Source organism: Suricata suricatta, chromosome 8 (genome assembly GCF_006229205.1).
Source record: "Suricata suricatta isolate VVHF042 chromosome 8, meerkat_22Aug2017_6uvM2_HiC, whole genome shotgun sequence".
In the NCBI taxonomy this organism is placed as follows: Eukaryota; Metazoa; Chordata; class Mammalia; order Carnivora; family Herpestidae; genus Suricata; species Suricata suricatta.
The window spans coordinates 59,274,729-59,297,616 of NC_043707.1; the positions used below are offsets into that span (position 1 = coordinate 59,274,729).

Sequence of the window (22,888 nt, forward strand, 5' to 3'; positions counted from 1 at the left end):
CTGGGTTACAAGTCTGACTGAGGATTTGAATCACCCGGAGCCACAGTGAAAACAATTCTCCCTGAAATCCTCTCTCTCGGCTGCTAATCACTAACTCTGGGCATGTCAGTTTCTGTGTCCTCTGACAGTGGTAAGTATTTTTCCAAAACACTTCTTTCCATTCTTCACGTGGAAATAGATTGCTGATGATGCCGTTACTGGGTCTGTATCTGCTGGAATGCACAACTGTACTTGGAATTGAATTTAAAAGTCTCTTTTGGGGTTTCATAGTCATTCATGTAATTGTCTTCCTCTGGAAGATGGATTTCTCTGAAAGTTAAGAAGCATGTTTTTAGTTGTTTTTTGCTTTGTTTTGTGTTTGTTTTTTTGCTTTCTTTTGCCTTTGGAAAGCAGACTCTCCCAATCATGTCCTTGCCATACTGTGTGCTTTTATGTTGTGGACATCATTGGAGGAAACGCAATCCTATGCTAGAGGCAGAAATACATATCTCATTACTGACTTGTTTTGCTTGAAGGGGAACTGGTTACTGTTATAGGAAAACTGATGGCTGGATGAAGTTTGATGGCAAATTGATAAACCAAATTAGCATATGAATGGTTATATATGTTTAAAAATACGCATTTACATGTAGATACTTGGGATTTTAAAAAATGGTTTCTTATTTGATAAATGCTTCAACCTTGCTCAAGTTTGAGACAGTAAATTGCAGGTTGCCTGTGATGTTCCCAGGGGTTTGGATTATCGGCACCTGTATGCCAAGGTTATTTGCTCATAAAAAGATCTTGCAATTTGTTCCTGAGCAAATTCTGCAGGCATTGTTTAAAAATAGGGCTGTGTCCTAATAATTTTCTGAATATTGGCAATTATATATCCATCCTAAAATTGTAAATATTTTTCCTCTGTAACAGTTTTTCTCCCACCCTCTGTCTCTGTCACACACACTGCATACTTCTATTTTTTTTCACACTGCATACTTTTAAAGAAATTAGTAATTTAGAGGAGATTAATGAAAAGCAATATTCTCTACCCCATTTCTCTGTCTCACCCTAGAGCATTTTAGCCATTTCAGGATTTGGTTTTCAGCAGTTACCTCCATTGTTCCTGTTTTCTTTTCCAAAGGCAGTTATTATTCATCAACTTTAGGCATAATCTACGGAACTTCATTATGAAAGATGGTGCTCAAGTTCACTTACATCCTCTTAGAGTTATATCTTTTAGTTTTTCTCTTGATTACCTTTAGAACTTTAAACAAATACTTAAGTCTCTAGTTCATTTCATAAAATAAGACAGTATCTACGACCACCCACTTTGAAGATGTGGCTTTGGTGTTCCTTCCTCTACACCTCCATTTCCTTCTTCCACATTCTGTTACAGTATTTATTTTTATATTTTCAAGATGCATTATACCTACCACATTCTGTTCTTTAGCCATAAATAAGTCTTCCTTGCTTTTTTATGGGTTGATTTATTTTAAAAGTTGATTTCTATCAAAGAAGAAACTTTGTACCCTTAGAAGTCACTCCCTATTTCTCCCTCTGAAAAGCCCCTAGATATAACTAATCTACTTTTTATTCTCTATGGATCTACATATTCTGGACATTTCATATAAATGGGACTCTATGTGGTCTCCTGAGTCTGGTTTCTTTCACTTAGCATACTTTGATTCATAGTTCATCCACGACGTACCATGTATCGGTACTTCTTTTTAGGGCGAATAATATTCCATTGTATGGATATACCACATTTTGTTTATCCATTGTCAGTTGACAGCCATTTATTTCCACTTTTTGGCTATTTGAATAATGCAAATTCAACATTCATGTGCAAGTTTTTGTGTGAACATACATTTTCATTTCTCTTGGGGATAAATCTAGGCATGGATCTTTTTCAGTGTTATACTTTCCATTTTTTCCTATTTTTATGGAAGGTGTGCCTCTTATAAACAATACACAGGATTTTGTCTTTTATTTAATTGCACAATCTTTATGTATTAAATTATGGCATTTAGTAGTCAGGGAAGTGTAAATTGTGACCATATGAGATTTTATACAGCAGTGTGTTGGTGAGGATGTATATCAACCCTTATATAGTTGTAGTAAGAGTATAAATGGGTACAGTCACTTTGGAAAACAATTTGGCACTATCATATACAGTTGAACATTTACATTTACTATGATCCAGCAGTTCAAGTCCTAGGTATATACTCAATAGAAGCCTGGTGCCCCACTTGAGCACCATGAAGATAAGGGCAAGAATTTTGGAAACAATATTGTTCATAATAGCAAAACTCTGACATCCAAATATTCATATTCATTGGGATGGAAAAATTAAATCATGGCATAGTTCTACATTTTGGAGATCATTTCTTATCAGTGTATATAAAATGTTCTACTTCCTTTATGGAGCTATATAATCTCCCATGATATGGATGCACTATAATTTATTGACCAAAAGTTATATTGTTTCCAATCTTTTTCTTTTATGAGAAACAATGAAGTTAATAACTTTATAATATATGATTTTCCTATATCTGGGCATATAAACTAGTTGCAGTTTTTCATTATTGTAAATTACATAATAACAAAGGAAGTAGACTTGGCTTCAGTTCCCACCTCTGACTCATATATAATATGTGCATTTGTAAGACTGATAGATATGACCAAATTTCTCTCCACAGAGAACAGATATGGCCACCTTTAGTATGGAAGTGCCTGTTCCCCTACACTGTGGCATATTTCACTTCTTCCTTTCTAAACTAGATCCCTTTCTATTTACTTCCTTTGCCTTACAGCATTCCAGTATAATGTTGAATAGTTGTAACTGTGGATATCTTTGACTTCCTGGATGGGGAAAAAAATAATTCAATTATTTGTGAATCAAATTCACTGTTGCTATCACAATTTGAAGAAAAATCAGTACAATTAAGGCAAAGAATACGCCATCAAATGGATCTACCATAATTTACATAACCACTTCCCTATTTTAATTTTCCTTTCCTTTCTGAGATTCAGGTCACAATCCTCAATATTACATCTGTACCTTTGCAATTTATTTTAGAAGAGCCAATAATCCTAGAATAATACCTCTTAACTGAATTCCAGCCTGTGCCTATAGAATCTAGATTAAGTAGGTATCCCAAGATGCTGGCCTTAAATTTACATATCTGTTACTTAACCATTTTCCTATATCTGGGCATATAAACTAGTTGCAGTTTTTCATTATTGTAAATTACATAATAACAAAGGAAGTAGACTTGGCTTCAGTTCCCACCTCTGACTCATATTAGATATGAGACCTTGAACAAATTGTCCATTTTCTCTCATCTGTGTATTATAGGTCAAAAAGCACCCATGTCATAGGATTTTTATGAGGATTGTTAAATGAGGGATGATATGTAAAGTGTGTAAAATGATTTAGGGAACACAAAAAGTGTTCAATAAATGCATGCTACTAGGATCATTTTGGGACTTGGTGAACATTCTGAAACACATTGTTTTTTCCCCCCTCTGGTACAAATTAGGTCCTTTCTGAGATGGCACCTGTGATTCAGCTAATTCAGAACCTAATGAACTTGGCGACTCTGTGACAATGTGGAGAAATCATGTCAGAAAATGTGGTTTGTACTGGGGCTGTCAATGCTGTGAAGGAAGTTTGGGAAGGAAGAATAAAGAAGCACAATGAAGAGCTGAAGAGAGAGAAGGAATTTCAAAAGAAGTATGCTTTAAGTGTTATTTTTCAATTAGTAAAGATTCAGAACATCATCATTCTAGAAAAGAGCAATTATTAAGTTCCTTATTATTGAATTTGATAGAGATTTTTATTTACTGAAAACTCAAAATATACAGGATACCCCTGTGGTATGGCTATTTGTGTGGCTATGTGATGGTGGTCACAAAAAAATACCAGTGTCTGTATGTGAAAATAGTAGTTGGGGCACCGGGTAGTTCAGTCGTTTAAGCATCCGGCTCTTGATTTAGGCTCAGGTCATGATCCCATGATTCATGAGTTCCAGTCCTGTGTTGGGCTCTGTACTGACAGTGCAGAGCCTGCTGGGGATTTTCTCTCCTTCCCTCTCTCTGCCCCCCCCCCCGCCCTGCTTGCGCTCTGTCTCAAAATAAATAATATTAAAAAAATAGTTTATCTTGGGCCCTCATAGGAGTCTGTTCAACATTCATCAAAGTTTGATTAGTATCATTTAGTCTACTTTTCACTGATGGTTTGTTCAGTATAATATTCCCTAGGTTCTAAAACAGCATCTAGATATGCGAGGTGGTATGGATTCTCACCTATTTGAATAGCTGTGAGTTTCAGCCAGGTTCCCTGGGGATCACCTGATTCCTTAATTTGAGCTATACTTAAATAGTGTGGCTTTCATGTCCTCTGCCTTCTTGATATCTACCTACTTTCCTGATTGGATGTCTCCAAAGTATTTATGTAATCTTGCAAGAATACATACTTGCCTCATGGATCTCTACATTTCTCATTCATTAGGTCTCTTTCTAAATATTAAATTGTCTTTTGTCTTGCAATATATACAGATAGTGGGCCATTAAGCTCTACACCTGACACTAATATAATGTTATATGACAGTTAGACCTCAACGGGGAAAAAGTGCTCTTGTGTCAGTTAGCAAATACCATAAAATTCAGCTAAACGTGGCTTGAGGGGTAGGCAAGGCCTGAGGCAAGGCAATTCCAAAGCTTTAAAGGCGTTAAAGACTCAGCTTCTTTTTTAATCACCTTCTACTGCTAATCTCAGGGTCTCCGTTTGGTTCTCAGGGTGGCCTCCCCCAGTGTCACAGGATGACTGTGGCAGCATAGCCAGGCCTCATTATGTTATCAGAAGAGTGGAAACTATTTCTGTTTCTTCAGGAATGAGGAAGCCTTTCTGAGGTGCTTTAGCAAACCTCTCCTTCACCTCTCATTGACCAGAACTGGGTGGTTTGTACTTCCCTAATTCAGTTCCCTTCTAGGGGAATGAGACTATATGACTAGCTTAAATAAATTAAGATATATACCTGGGTCACCTGGGGGAAGTAAAAACACTTGAAAATAACAGCTATTCTCCCAGCAAAGAAGAGGGGGAAAGGTAGGTTCCTGATAAGCAACTATTTTGTGTCTGCTTTGTAAAAACAAAAATTTGGCTGGGGCGGAGGGGGGTGTCGATCTTCCCAACCAAAGCCAATGAAGAGGATAATGATGCTGACAATGATGAGTGTAACAGTGGTTTATTGTGCACTTACTGTTTACTAAGCACTCTGCTAAATGCTTTATTTATACTATCTCATTTAACTGCCTCAACATATGAAAACAGAGCGCCTTGATGGGGATTAGAATGCATGATGAGAGATGGAAAACAAAAATAATATTTTCTAAACAAGATATGTTAACTTTTCCTGGTATTTGATCTGGGACTGGAATAGCACTCCACTGAGTCAGATGGTCTATGTTGCCCACGGTCAGGCTTTGATCTTGTTGCTCAACTGTGCATGGCTTCCATTCCTAGTGGAATGGATGTCACCCAATGGCCTTAAATAGATACACCAACCATAGCCAACATGCTTGAGTCCAGCTCGCAGGAAGCTGCACACACTACTATTTCTGCCAGCATCCCATTGATATGATCCATAACTAACTACAAGGAAGGATGGCTGAATGAAGTCTCGTGCCCACATGAATTTATTATTGAGGAAGAAGAGGAAAAACAGATACCAGGGAATGATAAGCAGTTTCTGCCCCACATGAGTGTTTTTCTCCCTTTTTAAGACATAAAACCTGAGAGATAGGCCTAATTCAAAGAATATACTGCTAATAAAGGCAGAACTGATATTCATACCCAAGCAGTCTGACTCAGGAAGCATGATGATATTCACCTCAGGCCTTACATCTTCCTGGATTGGCTCTTTATATAGAGAGCTATTCTTATGAAACCTATTATATTTGTATTATGCAATTATGATAAACTGGACTCTGGAGTACTCTTTTAATTTTCTTAAGCTTATTCATTTATTTTGAGAGAGCAAGAGCACGAGCAGGGAAGGGGCGGAAAGAGAGGGAGAGAGAGAGAATCCCAAGCAGACTCCTCACTGCCAGCACAGAGCCCAACATGGGGCTTAGAACCATAAACCATGAAATCATGACCTGAGCTTATATCAAGAGTCAGACACTTAACTGACTGAGCCACCCAGGTGCCCCAGAAAACTCTTTTTTTAAACTTCTTTCTTTCTTTTGAGAGGGAGAGAATGAGAGCGAGTGAGCAGGGGAGGGGCAGAGAGAGAGAGAATCCCATGCAGTTTCCATGCTGTCAGCATAGTGCCCGATGTAGGGATTGATCTCACAAACCATGAGATCATGACCTGAGCTGGGATTAGGAGTCAGATACGCAACCAACTGACCACTCAGGAGCCCCAACCCTAGAGTACTCTTAACAAATCATTTCCGTTTTTTAAACAGTGGGAGGGAATCATGACTTGCTTCTAAACTCTCGCACTTCACCTATATGTGTTTAGTTAAAAACCATTTAATTTCAGTAGCTTCAAGTTCTCTCTGTGCAAAACAGGCAAGGGGTAAAAAGACTAAGAATGTAATCTAATGCTTCTTTTCTCAGCTAAAGGTGGCTAAAGATTTAGTTCAAAAAGCATAAAATTTAAACCGAAATTGATTTCATTGTCTTTTGATGCCAAGCTATCTTGAGAAAATCAAGCATTCAGAAATGAGTTGGTGTGACAAAATCTGGGAAAGGCTTTAGACTATGATAAAAGGGTTTCATAGGAGGTACAAAATTTCTATGTAAGATTGAAAGAGCATCAAGCTCACACCAAGCAGTGGGTGAATTACAGATTACTAGAGCTGGAAGGGAATTTAGACATCATTTAATCCAAACCCCATTTTTATAGGCAAAGCCCACAGAGGCAGTATGTGTTGCCCATGGTCACCAAATTAAATGACACGTTCTGGACTTAGATCATAGAAATTCAAATCCAGAAATAATTTAGGAATCATTATAGAGATGGACATAGGCTTGTTGAATAATGGCCTCACTGTAAACTCATTAAGGACAGAGTTTTCTGCATGCATGATGTGCAGTGTAGCATTTAGCATATAATGGTTGCTTGGTGAATTCTTTAAGTAAAAGGTCAGGGACCAAGACACCTGATTACACTTGTCATTAAATCTTGTTCTGAAATACACAGATCTCTTAGTGAGTATCATTAGTTAGCAATCATCATGCTTACTGTTTGAATAGTTCTATTTTTTAGAAAAGTGATGTAATTGAATATAAAAATTTTCTAGTATAGAAATAAGCCTTTTGCAACCTTTTACTAGTCATTTTTGCAGCTTGCTATTATTCTTATGTATGTTTGCAATGTACCAAAAATCAATAGGAATGTATTCCAGAATGACAAAGGTTTTATGCCTCTTTATATATCTGAAAAACAAAATCTGAATAAAACTGGAATGTAATCATATATACCTTAACTCAGAAGTTGGACTGTTTATTATTTGCAAGTCATTAAAAAGTTATTATCTATGGATTATATATTTAATAAATGCAAGTCAAAAGAACAATGAGATACCACTTTGCACTCACTAGGATGGCTATGATCAAAAACATGGACAAGAACAAATGTAGGCAAGGATGATGAGGCAAGAAGCCGCATGTGCTGCTGGAGGGAAGGTAAAATGGTACAAATGATTTGGACAGTTTGGCAGTTCTAAAAAAGTTAAAAATATGTATATAATATGATGCAGCAATTCTACTCATAGGACTGTACCCAAGATAAATGAAAACATATATCTACACAAGAACTTGTGCACAAATGTTCATAGCAGCACTAGTCATAATAGCCAAAGTGGAATTAACCCAAATGTCCATCAACTGACAAACAAATAAAATGTGGTAGATCCATACAGTGGACTATTATTCTTCGATAAAAAGGAATATAGTACTATTTGATAATAAAATATTATGGAAAAAAAACCAAAACAAAAACAAAAAACCCAAAAATTATATGGAAAATAATTTGACAATAAAATATTATGGAATAAAAAGGAATATAGTACTGAAACATTTTACAGCACAGGTGAACTTTGAATAAACTTATGCTATGTGGAAAGACTACATATTATATAATCCCACAGAAATAGGAAGTAGATTAGTGGTTGCCACAGGCTGAGGAAGGGAGGAATGGAGAGCGACTGCTAATGGATATGGAGTTCTGTTTTGTTTTTTAAGTTTTTATTTAAATTCCACGTATAATATACAGTGTGATATTAGTTCCAGGCATATAATACAGTGATTCAACAGTTCACACAACCCCCAGTGCTCATCTCAGCAAGTGAGTGCCCTCCTTAGTCCCCGTCAGCTATTAGGTCCTCCCCCATGCACCTCCCCTCTGGTAACCATATTTGTTTTCCAGAATTTAAAAATCTGTTTCTTGGTTTACCTCTCTTTCCACCCCCCCTTACTTGTTTCTTTCTTTTTTATAAGTGTTTTAGCAGTCTTACTCTTTTTAAAAATTATTCTGAAAGGGAGAGAGCATGAGCAGGGAGAGGCAGAGAGAGGGAGAGAGGGAATCCCACTGCAGGTGCAGAGCCTAACAAGGGGCTCAATCTCACACCTAACCCACTGAACCACCCAGGAGCCTCTGCTCCGTTATTTCTTAAATTCCACATGATTGAAATCATATGAGGTTTCTTTCTCTGACTTATTTTGCTTAGCATAATACTCTCTAGCTCCATCCATGTCATTGCAAATGGAAGATTTCATTCTTTTTTATGGCTAAGTAATATTCCCTTCTTTATCCATTTATCAGTTGATAAACTATTGGGCTGTTTCCAAAATTTGGCTATTGTAGATAATGCTGCCTTTTGAGTTAGTATTTTTGTATTATTTAGGTAAATAATTAGTGGTGTGATTGCTGGATCCTGGGGTAGTTCTATTTTTAACTTTGTGAGGAACCTCTATACTGTTTTCCAGAGTGGCTGTACCAGTTAGCCTTGGGCATGGAGATTTTTGAGTGATGAAAATGTTTTGGATCACAGAGTGGTGTTAGTGAGCAACTCTGAATATATCCAAAACCATTGAATTGCATACTTAAAAAAATTATTTTTAATGTTTATTTATTTTTGAGAGACAAAGACAGACAGAGGGTGAGCAGGGGAGGGGCAGAGAGTGATGGAGACATAGAATCCGAAGCAGGCTTCAGGCTCTGAGCTCTCAGCACAGAACCTGATGCGGGGCTTGAATCCACAAACTGTGAGATCATGACCTGAGCTGAAGTCAGCTACTTAACCGACTGAGCCACCCAAGTGCCCCTTGACTTGCATACTTTAAAAGGACTGGTTTTATGGTATGTGAATTATATCTCAAGCTGTTATTTAGAAAAAATTATGGAGAGTTATGACACTTTCAAAAACTTAAATATAGGGCATTTATGAAATGAATCATATTTATAAAATTTGCAAAATAAATTCTTTTCTGATTTCCAGATACTATTAATCAAATGGTTGATTTCAATGGTCACTTTTTATATAAAAGTGAATGGTACCTATGTCATTCCTGGTGAACTAAAACGTTTTTTGGTCTCTTAGGCTAGTGCGAATATGGGAAGAAAGAGTAAGCTTAACCAAACTAAGGGAAAAGGTCATCAGAGAAGATGGAAGAGTCATCTTGAAGATAGAAAAAGAGGAATGGAAGGTTAGCTTCTCAGAAGGAATATCTGATTTTCTATAGTTTGCATTTTATGCGAGAGTTGAGAAAATGATTCTGAAACTGTGTGACTAAGTCTGGGATAGTTAGAAATTCTCATTTTATAATACACCAAATAAATTTGGGCAACACGAACAACTGAAAAGAAATATAACTTGCACTCATAGGTCTAGCAGGAAAACAAGAGAGACCTAATGGAGAACCAGGGGGAGCGGAGGAGGGAGAGAGAGTTGGGGAGAGAGAGGGATGCAGAACTTGAGAGACTATTGAAAGCTGAGAATGAACTGAGGGTTGGGGGGGAGGGGGAGGGGGGAAAAAGGTAGCGGTGATGGTAGAGGGCACTTAAGGGGAAGAGCACTGGGTGTTGTATGGAAAACAATTTGACAATAAAATATTATTGAAAAAAAAGAAATATAACTTCATTATTTGTTTTGGGGTTTTTTTGGTAAAAATTCAGTAGTTTGCTTCATCTATGTCTAAATTAAGTCATTTGCAATTTTTCTCCTACTAATCCTACTAATAAGCAACTTCTCATTTTCCATAAAAAGATGACCGTCTGCCTAACAAAAATCATATACCTTCCTCAAAACAAATGCTCAGTTAAAACTCCACAAAATGGAATAGGATATTCATTTTTTTCTTGAGGTCTACCACCCAGTTCCTATTCCCTCAAACACACACACACACACACACACACACACACACACACACACACACGTTTAGTTACATCAGGCACACGCTAATTTTTGTAAGGGCCTCTACCCCTTGGGTCAGGGTTTATCTTCATACATATAGGTGAGGGGGTTAGCTCCTTTATTTTCTCTTTTGGCTATTTTAGGTTGAAAGGGAAAAGGCATAGAGTTCAGAATATTTGAAACTCTTAAAATCTTTAAATTAAAAAACTTTTAACTTGTATAAAACATTTCAAAATAGAAGGGGAAGAGGGGCACCTGGGCGCCTCAGTCAGTTGAGTGTCCGACTTTGACTTAGGTCATGATCTCGCAGTTGGTTGGTCGGAGCCCACATCGGGCTCTGTGCGGACAGCTAAGAACCTGGAGCCTGCTTCAGATTCTGTGTCTCTGCTCCACCGCCCCTGCTCACTCTCTGTCTCTCTGTCTCTCAAAAATAAATAAACATAAAAACTTTTTCTTAAAAAAAAAGGGGAAGAGAAGTTTGAATTATTGGTTAAAAGAATGTTTTGGTTTCTCTATGATTTCAACTAATCACCATATTCTCATTTTCAACTGTGTACTCTTAAAAAAGCCTATACAACCACATCTTTAGAGCATAGCTCTATTTGTACACTATTGGCCCAAATACATTCTTTTTGTTTATTCTGATCGGAGCTTCAAGGTTTAGTACCCTTACCCCCAAAGTAAAGGTCTTAAAACTTAGAAGTAACACACAGCACTTGGAAATATAACCATTAAAGAAAAATTTGTAAGGAAAAGTTCTTTTACAAATCAAATAACTCTCTCTACAATTATACTTGAGTGGACTGATACTAAATAATTTAATATAGTAATTCTGTCCTTTCTTTTACTTGAGTTTAGACCCTCCCTTCTTCTCTACTGAAACTGAGTCAGCTACAGGAATGGCAACTTCATAGAACTGGATTGTTGAAAATTCCTGAATTTATTGGCAGATTCCAGAACCTTATCGTATTAGATTTATCTCGAAACACAATTTCAGAGATACCTCAAGGAATTGGTAAGGAAGATCGCTTTAATTCCTGTTTTTTACTGATAATTTTTTTTGGATACATGGAATAAAGACCTCATCTTTGCACAGCCCTGAGTCTTGAGGAGATTATAAACATCTAAATTGAAGGTTCCAAGTGATCCAAACATCTGGGATTTACTGAGTTAAGATGAGTATTCAATGCAAGAAGTCTCTTGGGAAATATTATTATATAGATTCTGGAAACAATATTTCTTGTTCAGTTAATCCTCCTAGAAAAGAATAGGTTGAAGGCAAAAGAGAAAATTAGAAAGATTCCTTAGATGAGGGAAAAAAAAAATCCCCAAAAGGAAAATTGGCCGGGATACAGTGTAGATAAACAAAATGAAAAAAAAAACCCACCATATTTTTTGCTTATAGCACTGATAAACCTACCCCTTATCTTTAGAAGGGGCAGGACACACACTGGGAAAAGAAGTGTGGATTTGCCAGTGGGAAACTGACAAGTTATGCTGTAATAACTGGAAACATTGTTTTATATCTATCTGCTCTCTATTGTGCATTATTTTTTGTAGGACTGCTCACTAGACTTCAGGAACTGATTCTTAGTTACAACAAAATCAAGACTGTCCCCAGGGAACTAAGTCATTGTGCCAGTTTGGAGAAACTAGAACTTGCTGTAAACAGAGATATATGTGATCTTCCACAAGAGGTCAGAAAGATATAAATGCCTACGATTTTATTCTCTTTCTACTACTGGTTTACTTAACTGTGTGATCATTAAAAATAACACTAATAAAGAAATGCTATATATACATTTTACTTCAGAAAATACTTAGTGATAATCAGTTCCTGTTATTATAACATATTTTTAATTAGAGAAATATCTATTTAGTATAAATTTTATTGCCACAGTACTGACAAATTTGTGATCTCCTTAAAGGCCAGAGTAAAGAGTCTTATTTCTTTGCCTATTGAAGGCCCAGCCTTGCTTGTAATTGTTGCTTAGTAAGTGCTTATTGAATGAATAAATGATTATTATAAAGCACAGACAATGTGGTGATAGAAAAGCTCTTTTGTTTACTAGTTGGTATTTATAGAGTGTTCAGTTTTTGAGACTGAGGTGGAATGGTAAGAAATGAATTCTTCAGTACAGGAAGTGTTTCTTTGCTAGCTTCTTTGGCAGGTTTGGAAAGTCTTCAAACTTTGGTTTGGTATGATAACCTCGTTATTAGTAAAGCCAAACTGGTCATAGAGATATAGACCCTTTCAAACATATATAATGATCGTACAATGAGCAAAGGAAATTTCCAAGGTGTTCTAACTTCGCAAACTGAAAGTTAAGGAAAATAATAAAAGTCGAAGTAGAAAGAAAGACAATTCCCTTTCTCCATTCTCCACTCACTATTTTTGGTGAGAGTATCACTTTTTTCCCCACAGCAGTGAACACTTCACTGATAACTGTCGCTCTGGCAAATAAAGCAGTGTCTACGTTTATATCTACTTCATCTTACAATTGTTTAACTTAATGACATGTATGCACTTGGTTATGGTAAAAATGATGATCACAGGGACAATTTATACTTACAAAAGGGCCCATAAATATTTTATTTCCAACTTCTAATTCTTGTGATTTTCTTTCTGGGATTGGTTTGTTACTAAAAATGCTGTATGAATTTGGATATGTCTATTAACCTGTGTCTACCCTAATTTTTCTGATGTAAGAAATAGGTTTTACTGGGACAAATACTAAACTGAGATTTGAGCCTGGGATTATTCCCAAGTGTGGCCTCTAAGTAGCTATGTAGTCTTGAACACACCACTTTATATAACTAGGTCTCAATGTTCCAATATGCAAAGGAGAGAAAGTCAGATTATAATATCTTTTAATATTATAAAATCAAAGGGTTCTCGTACCACTGAGAAATCAGCAACAGACTTCTCTCTCAGCCATTACATTGCACACATGTATACACACTAAACATATTTATGCCAATGTAAAAACAATCTTTTCATACTCCATTCTAATCCATTTGAAAAATTTTAAAGTGTGATTTTGAAAAAGTGTTTTGTCCATGGCTTGAATTCTAAAGGTGGAGAAATATCACCTCCTAAATGGAAATCTCCTGCTTCTTTCTGCATTACCCACAAAAACACTGGGTGTGTATGTGTTTCATTTTGTGTTGAGGTTTTTTTGGTGTTAAGACTGTGGAAAGAATCTGAACATTCTTGGAGATAAAAAATTAAACAGAACTTGCCTAGATAAATGGAAAGTTTTTTGGGAAAGTTAACTAAATTCTCACACTTTGAAACTTTCACTACAGTGTTAAATGGAAAGAGGTTAGAAATTTTGTGGGTTTAGGTCCATGAAAACTTGAGTTCACATCACCCATCATTTCCAGTTACACGGCCTCCCTCAGCCATTTTGTTCATAAAATAGAAATATGATATTCATCTTGTAAAGGTGATAAATAAACTAGAGGTATAAGCATCATCATGAGACACTGAGACACTGATGTGGAGAGAAAAAAGCAAGTTAAGGAAAGAGAAGTACAGTATCATAATCTTCAAATAAAAACATTAAACTTTGTGAGAACATATATAATAGTAATTATAGAGAAATATATAGAAAACATATTGGTGTATACTAATAGAAACAAACAAAAAAAAAGTGTGCAGGAATCATAAATACCACACTCAGGAGAAGGGTTCCCTCTGGTAAGGAAGAAGGGAGGAGTACATAGGAGGCAGTCATATCAATATACATATATTTTTAATTTTGAGAGGGAGCATATGTGTGCAGGGAGATGGGCAAAGAGAAGAGAGAGAGAATCCTGAGTAAGCAACAGCGTGGAGCTGGTACTACGTTCAATCTCATGAACCAAACCGTGAGGTCATGACTTGAGCTGAAATCAAGAGTCAGTAACTTAAGTGACTGAGCCACCCAGGCACCTCTGTATTTTCTTTCTTAAGCTGAGGTCACTGGTGTTTATTATTCTTAATGCATTTTTATTGATGTTTTTCACCTAAAAAATAGAATAACCAAACAGTAAATTCTGTGACTAAGATAACATATGTAAAACATCAGGCAGAAAAAAAAAAGGCTCAATAAAGATAATATTGAAGTGTGGGTTTTCCCATACAAATATCAAACACAGGATGAAAGGACAGCACAAGCCTGGAACTTGGGTATTTGGAAAATAAATTTTCTTTGAATAGATGGATTTTCTATAAGAGTTTTTATCTGGAGGTTATTTAGCTTTATTTTTATTTCACAGTTATTGTGGACTATCAGAACTAAATAAAGCTCACGTGCTATCTGAACATTCTTTGATGTGAAATATCTCCTCTAGCCACGTGAGTGTTCTAGTACTTTACGTTGTGGACATTGACTTTGAAAAATTCTGCTTTCCCCTTCAGCTTAGCAATCTGCTAAAGCTGACTCACCTTGATCTGAGTATGAATCACTTCACCACAATCCCTCCTGCTGTGTTGAACATGCCTGCGCTTGAGTGGCTCGACATGGGAAGCAACAGACTTGAACAACTTCCTGATACTATAGAAAGGTAAAATAAATCATCTACGCAATTAGCAGATGTGTTGAAGCCATCCTTAGTAAGTAAGAAATAACAGACAAAATAAGGGGGACCCTAACCTGATCAATCACAATAGATCCATGTAGTATTAAATATGCTACTTTTCAACAAAATGTTTTCATTTACTTAAATAATCATAAGGGGTTTTGGGAGAGAAAAACTGGCTCTCCGACTTCAACATATTGACATGAATATGCGAAACTAGAACATGATTTAATGCATGCCAGGCACTTTGTGCACCTTACAAATGTATGAGGAAACTGATGTAGAGATGTTAGCTAAACTGCTCAAGATCACAGTGGACCTGTGCAGTTTAGCTTCTGAATGGAGGCTGCCTGGCCCAGAGTCTATTATGCATCCTTGTTTTAGCCTAACTGGGCACATTAATAATTTCTGATTTTTCTCCTAACCCTCTAAATCAGATTAGGTAACATTTAAAGCAGTTCTTTAAGAAATCCTATGAGAATAGTGAAGAATTCACTAAAATACATTGGCTTCTTTCTACATGCTGAGAACTGTAGTGTTGTAGGGATTGCCTCTCCAATGCGGTTCCCCTAATCAGGTAATGTGAAGCCAGTTAACTCAACTGGTATAGTGGTTAAAGGAGATGTGATCCAAGATGACCTTTCTTTTATTTTAAGAACCAGGGTTTTCATATTATGTATGATTAATCACAGAAACCTCTCTTTTAATTCATCAGAATGCAAAGTCTACATACATTATGGCTGCAACGGAATGAAATAACATGCTTGCCAGAAACAATCAGCAATATGAAAAACCTGGGTACGCTTGTTCTCAGCAACAATAAACTGCAAGATATTCCAGTGTGCATGGAAGAGATGACCAATCTGAGGTAAAAGTTGTAGACTCCAAACTTGACATGTTCCCTTCTGGCTGCAGCACAAAGTAATATAGAGAAATTGTTACTAATAGATTTGAGTTCTCATTCATATGAATGAATGCATTTAAAAATCTTTTCCATCTTGGAAATTCTATAATTTATAAATAGGATTCATATAACACTGGTTAGAATTATTCAAGAAAGAATCATTGACACAAAATCCATACTGGCATTATCAGCTTTAATGAATGCCCTCGGTTGGTGACATTTTCATGAAAATCATTTTGTAACTGCTAACAAACCTCATCTATAAATAAAAACCAAAGGCATAAAATAGTGCTTATTTTCCTTCTGGAAGACTACAGTAGACACGGGCAATCATGTTATAGAGTAAATACATATGTTAACTTTTCTCAGAACTCCCTCAAGTGTCTTACTTCCAAAATTTAATTTCCTAACAGAGAACATAAGACATGGGAATTCACATCAAATCCCACAATTCCTATAACAAAATCATTCATTCATTCATCTACTCAGTAGCTACTGAGCCATGTACTTAACAATGAAGATACAATGATATGTAAGACACAAGTAAGTCTGTAAAATACAGAAACTTTAAGTTCATAGCATTAATTGTATGTTTGAGATGTCCTAAATTTGCTCTGGAAAGTTGAACTGTTTCACATTAAATAAATGTGGGACTAATAGTTGCTTTGATAAGCTTTGAAAATAAGTTGTCTAAAGCTAGGTTTTTTTTTCCTTCTAGTAAAGAAACTTAAGAGTCTTAGGACTTATCACATCTTACCATGATGTTCAGTTATTGAAACCAATTTAAAAGAAAAAAGTAACTTAGTATATTATCATTTGATCTTTCCCTAGAGAAATAAATGTAGACTTCTATGGCACCTATAAAAATACTATTTTTTGAACTGCTAGGTTTGTCAACTTCAGAGACAACCCACTGAAATTGGAAGTGACACTTCCTCCTAGTGAAAGCATAGATGAAGAAGAGGAACGGGAATTATTTGGCCTTCAGTTTATGCATACATATATACAGGAGTCACGGAGAAGAGCAGGTATGAGATTTCTTTATAACATAAGCCAAATATTTGGTAGAGGAATGTGTATATATATATATACACACACACACACACACATTCCTTTATAGATTTCTCATTCCATCTTACCTTTTCCATCAAATTTTGTCGCTTGGTCAGTACTGCTGCAGGAGGTGGCTCAGTCAGTTGAGCATCTGACTTCAGCTCAGGCCAGGATTTCTTAGTTTGTGAGTCTGAGCCCCGCGTTGGGCTCTGTGCTGACAGCATGGAGCCCGCTTTGGATGCTCTGCCTCCCTCTCCCTCTGCCCCTCCCCTGCTTGCGCTCTCTCTCTCTCAAAAATAAGTATTACAAAAATATATATTGCAGGATGAAAAAAGAATAAAATTCACATCTGTTCACAGTTTTGATAAAGGCTTGGAAAGAAATTACATAGAAAACTTTTCAAGTAGAGACAGGAGACATTTCTTGGCTAAGCACTTGAAGCACAACCAAATGAATGAAGATGTGATTCTTAAAGCTTCACCACATATTTTTGTGTACTCATGAACACTACCTTCCCTATCATTTCCTCTTTTTTCTACAATCCACAAATAGCAACACAATATTTTGCCTAGGGATGAATATCAATAGAAGTTTTAACCAATAGTTAAAATGTGTGGTTTTGAGATAATAGATTTCATTTAGTCTCTGATAATTAAGAATTAAACCACTTTTTTTAACTAAAGGAAAGCCTTTAACTTAAACCAAGATTAGAAGCCAAAGAGACAATTCTGTTAATAAAAACATTAAAACTATAATAATAGAAATCATGGCTTTACAATTGTTTCTTAAATGTGAAGTTTTTTTAAAATGTTTTTTTATTTACTTTTGAGAGACAGAGACAGTGCGAGCAGGGGAGGGTCAGAGAGAGAGAGAGGGAGATGGAAAATCTGAAGCAGGCTCCAAGCTCTGAACTAGCTGTCAGCACAGAGCCCAACGCGGGGCTCGAACCCATGAACTGTGAAATCATGGCCTGAGCTGAAGCCGGATGCTTAACTGACTGAGCCACCCAGGCGCCCCTTAAATGTGAAGCTTTTGAATCACAAGGTTAAATTTATCTTCAGATAGTTACTTTAGAGAACAAGTGTAATCCAAGAAAACAAACCAGTGTTATAGCTGGAAGAAATCATTTTTACCAACATCCAGTGGAGGTTGTTAGGAAATGGTCATCTGATCTGTGAAAACAAGTCATAGAAACAATAGCACAGAAAACAGATTGGAGGAAGATCAGTAAAGTTATAGTTGGGGCCTAGTTTGGAGTATAAATACATAAGACAGGTAGGAGACAGAATTGATTACTGAATGATAAGAGAAGCCTCCAAGATCAATCTGTTTTTGGTTAGAGCACCCGGATGGATGGTGATGGAGGACATGGGGAAATGAAGTGCAGAAGCGGGTTTGGTGGCAGAAGCGGCAGATAAGGAAATTGGACATAGTTTAGGACATGCAGGAAGAGGTAGCTGTGTACATGAATCTCAAAGTTCCAGAAGGGGTTTGCTGACCCTGCAAATTCAGCAGGTCAAGGAATAGCAATATATATATATCCCACATGGTAACTTTCTTAGGATATTGTAAGGGAAATAAATAAGGTTGAAGAAAACAATAACCTCCACGTACCACTTGTATGATGACAAGCTTATCTGCCCATAAAGTACCTGGTACCATTGTCAGTACATACCATTAACCTAAATGGATGCAGGGCTGTTATCAGTATAACCCTTGTGTGTGTATGTATGTTTTATGAAACAGATGAGATTATGCCTGTTGCAGAATACTTTATTTCTCGGCATAAATTGTTGAATGATGCAAAACAGATTGTAAGACACAAATTAGCATTCCCTCACCCAGTAAAATCATGTAAATTACTGAGTGATATATTACTGTTATTTATGTTCTTTTGTTTGGGAAGATGAGTAATTAACTTCAGAAATAATCCAGGGGCGCCTGGGTGGCTCAGTCAGTTAAGCCTCCGACTTCGGCTCAGGTCAGATCTCAGGTTCGTGGGTTCGAGCCCCGCGTTGGGCTCTGTGCTGACAGCTAGCTCAGAGCCTGGAGCCTGCTTCTGGTTCTGTGTCTCCCTCTCTCTCTGCCCCTCCCCCTCTCATGCTCTGTCTCTCTCTGTATCAAAAATAATTAAAACATTAAAAAAAAAGAAATAATCCAACTACCTTACTTTAATAATATTTGCATAAAAGTTATAAAAGTTACAACTTAGGCAGAAATAATAAGACCAAGTCTGCCCATTGTTATTAAAATAGATTTGTGAATTAGTACGATTAACACTTAATATTTATTGAGTATTTACATTGTGCTAAGTATTTTACATATGTTATCTCATTTGTTACAACAACCTCCTGAGGTAGGTAGTATTATTATCTTCATCATCCTCATTAAAAAGGAAAACTGAGGCACAAAGAGATTTAGTAGTTACCAAGGTCATACCCTGGGGTGGTAGGGTAGGCTCAGAATCTAGGCAGTCTCATAAAACAAAGGAGATTAAAGTAGACCAGCCAGGAATTAAAAATGCGCTAGGCTTCTAATTTAGAATTCATGTAATCATAGATCTATTTACAGAATAAAAAAGTTACCTAAGAATATCATTATAGTATCTAAAATTAGTAATTCTGATCTTTGTCTTCACAAAGGTACCAATCATTAAGACAATCTTTACAAGTAAAGGCAGAAGTAATTCAAGAATAACATGAAGAGAGTAACAGTCTTTACCATATGTTTGGTTTAATATCTGCTTGTGCATAGAAACTGCTTAAGAGTTAAATGAGGTCTAAATGTGAGGTTGTTTTGGTTTCGTTATCTAATTTCTACTTCATTCCAAATTATTTTCCTCAACAGGAAAGAATACACTTATAGCTGTACTTAATTGTATAAAAATTTCTTTGTTAAAAGATACGATAGCTAATTAACTTCAAAAGTTATTTGTAAATTTCAATTTAATTTGTGAATGAGGTTTATCTTATCTTTTTGGAAGTTCTGACTAGATAATTATTCAATTAAAAAAATCATAATTGATTATCCTTTCCAGATCTGAATGGACAAAAAAATCCATATATAAACCAAATTCTCAGATTGGCCCTTGTTACAAACTGACAATTGATCATTTCATCTTGAACTTGAGAAATAAAAAAGCCGTAAATACAACCAAAGGAAAAAAATTTCCAAAATTACTACAAATAGAAAGTGAGGGTGCTGGTTGTGTATTGATGTATTATGTGTGTTTCAGACAACCAAGTCAACTGTTCCACTACTTTACCAATCTCTCTGGATACTGATGGATAATGTAACTCAAGATGTCCTGCGGAAGAGAATTACTTGGGGAATTTGGTGAATTCGCTAATGTTTGGACTTCTAAAGTTAAAATCAAAGCTATTACCAAAGTTCAATGAGGCCACAACATTTTTTAAAGTTCACATTATCTGCTATGTAAATTATATTTTCATGAATATAAAAATACAATTAAAAAATTTTTTTTGGTGGAAGACAGATGTTCAAAATTTCGTTTCCGTTAAGCAGTTGTTTCTGGTGGTGAAGAAAGATTTGGTAAAGCAGTTAACAATACGTTTTCCAAAGACACCAGAGGATCTGTATAATACTGTAAAGCAGGAGTGAATCCTTTTTGCTGCAAGTAGTCGACTCGGCCTTGGTCAATCAGCAATTTACAAAGATGCCCTATTTTCTCCTTTTCTTCAACAGTAAGGAACCTAAACCGAATAAACACAAAATTTCATTAAAATTTGTAGAAGTTTATGAAAAAATTATTTTAGTCACTTCTATTTATTGGTAAGTAACCCACCATATAGTGGTGCTAAGTTCCATGCTCCCAAGATACATTTTATTTATGCCACAATAAAAGTCTATTTTAACTTATTCTAAAATTGGGTGGTAAGATATATCTTCATGAATAGATTCTTGGTAACACTTATCTAACAAGAAAGTGGAGCAATGGCAAAACACTTCTGCCCTAGCATTGTGCATTTCAAAGCAGTCACTTACCCAGGCAAACTCTCCGTGCTGTCATCCGTGATTCTGCATCCCCCATCGTCATGCTCTTCACTGTCGTCACTTTGCTTGTCTTTTCTCTTTGTGGTAATGTCAGAGGCTCCCAGAGATGTTTTTCGCATCCCACAAGTTGCCCAACTGCTCATTCGCTGGAAGTAGTGGAACTCCACTGCTCCGAGGCCTAGAGCCCTGAAATATTCTTTGCCCACATAATGTCTCCAATCACACCTGTGGTGACAACAGAGTGCAATAACAATGCCAGCCACAGGGGTCCACTTCTCGGGGACATTTTTCTCATTTCCTTCCTTGGGCAAAGTGTTAATTTCTTTGTCTGTTTTATCATTCTTTCTGCGTTTGGCTAAAGGTTCTTCATTCCTTTCCTCACCACTGGAAGCATAGGTTTCAACCAAACATCGTAATGCAAGATCTGCAAACACAATTATGTGGCCCCCCAAACCACATCATCTTTAAAAATAAGTATTTTTTACATTTATTCAGCAGTATGGCTTCTAAAATCCCAACAATAAAACCTACTTAGCTTTATACTTGTAATAATTCATCCATGAATTATCAATTTTGTTCATGTTTGCTGTCTTGTTAGCATCTCATTTTCCCTAGTGATTTATTTTGCATAAAATCTATTTCCCCCAGAAACTGTCTGAAGCTTAAGATCTAGAGTTTGTGAAAACTTTTAGTTCAACTACTCAAACTGGCTCTCATTTTTCCTTCTCTAGCTGAGGAAATGACTTGTATAGAGAAAAATTATTCATCTGCACTTACATTCCAGGAAAGTTTTGAGCTCAAGAAACCCAAAGAAAGAATAGAGAGGAAAGGCATCTGCTGAGATTGATGTTAGGTGTCATTTTGGAATGTTAAGATGTTCACAGCAAAAGCTGATGGGTGAGCTGAAGAGTTGAGAGGAGGGGCTCAGACTGTGGAAAGTGGGCTTCATTGAGCAGCCTTACGGTATTCATGCATTCATTCAGCAATTAGTGCCTTTCGTGTGCAAGTTGTACAATGTAACGATTATACAGATAAACTAAGAGGTAGATTACTCCATATTAAAGTGAATAATTCAAACTTAAAAGCTAAACAAACAGGGTTTTTTTTTTTGATGACTAGGACTATTTTCCACTGAAGACCACTCTACTGATGACAATATTGGAAAGACCCCCAACATATGCTGTAAAACCCATATTTTCTGTCTGATTAGACTGGCATGCTGTGTGTGCCTGGTCAATCAGAAACATATATATTTTTAAATTTTATTACTGTAAGATGTCACCAGTGTCAATCAAATGATTTTTTACTAGTAAATTTATTTTTATTTTTTTATTTTTTAATGGGTTTTTTTTTTTTAATTTATTTTTGAGAGACAGAGACAGCGCGAGCAGGGAAGGGTCAGAGAGAGAGGGAGATACAGCATCCAAAGCAGGTTCCAGGCTCTGAGCTGTCAGCACAGAGCCTGATGTGGAGCTCAAACCCACAAACCATGAGATCATGACCTGAGCCAAAGCCAGCTGCTTAACCGACTAAGCCACCCAGGTGCCCCTTTACTAGTAAATTTAATTCAATATAGGAGTTTAAGTCGACAAACTATTGGGAGAAAGGGATAGCTAATCTATTATTTCATAAACTATTATATTCTGACAAAATATCTTCAGTCACTGTTTTGTTTATATTGGACCTAAGTAAATGATTTTCAGAAATGTGAATAACCAGAATAACTATTAATAGAATGAAGTTATTTTAGAATCAGAAGGAGCTTTAACAATCTATTTCAAGCTCTCCTTTACAAAGAACTTAAAGGACAAAGCCATATACCAAAGACTGGACAAGGACACATAGCAAAGTGGTGGCGAAGATTATTCATTCACTCAGATGCTTAATGTTTCTATTATATTATATGCCAACCATTGTGTTGCACATTCCCTGTGCTCAAAAAAT

General features: G+C 36.3%; 2 protein-coding genes across 4 annotated transcripts in view; one reads left to right on the top strand and one right to left on the bottom strand.

Moving 5' to 3' along the window:
- LRRC39 (leucine rich repeat containing 39) lies at positions 1–20,677 on the top strand. Its single transcript, XM_029946457.1, has 9 exons — positions 1–130; positions 3,522–3,715; positions 9,595–9,700; positions 11,266–11,422; positions 11,968–12,104; positions 14,813–14,958; positions 15,689–15,841; positions 16,766–16,905; positions 20,166–20,677. The coding sequence occupies exons 2-9, from the start codon at positions 3,603–3,605 to the stop codon at positions 20,219–20,221; spliced, it is 1,008 nt and encodes a 335-aa protein (XP_029802317.1). The 5' UTR covers positions 1–130; positions 3,522–3,602; the 3' UTR covers positions 20,222–20,677.
- The window catches only part of TRMT13 (tRNA methyltransferase 13 homolog), a 19,720-nt gene continuing 15,918 nt past the window's right edge, over positions 19,087–22,888 (bottom strand). For all 3 annotated transcript variants that reach the window (XM_029946456.1, XM_029946455.1, XM_029946454.1), the window contains 2 exons: positions 20,936–21,368; positions 19,087–20,643 (listed from right to left, as the gene is read on the bottom strand). In XM_029946456.1, coding sequence (XP_029802316.1) covers positions 20,448–20,643; positions 20,936–21,368 — 629 coding nt within the window. In that variant the 3' untranslated portion in view covers positions 19,087–20,447. The remainder of the gene's footprint in view (positions 20,644–20,935; positions 21,369–22,888) is intronic.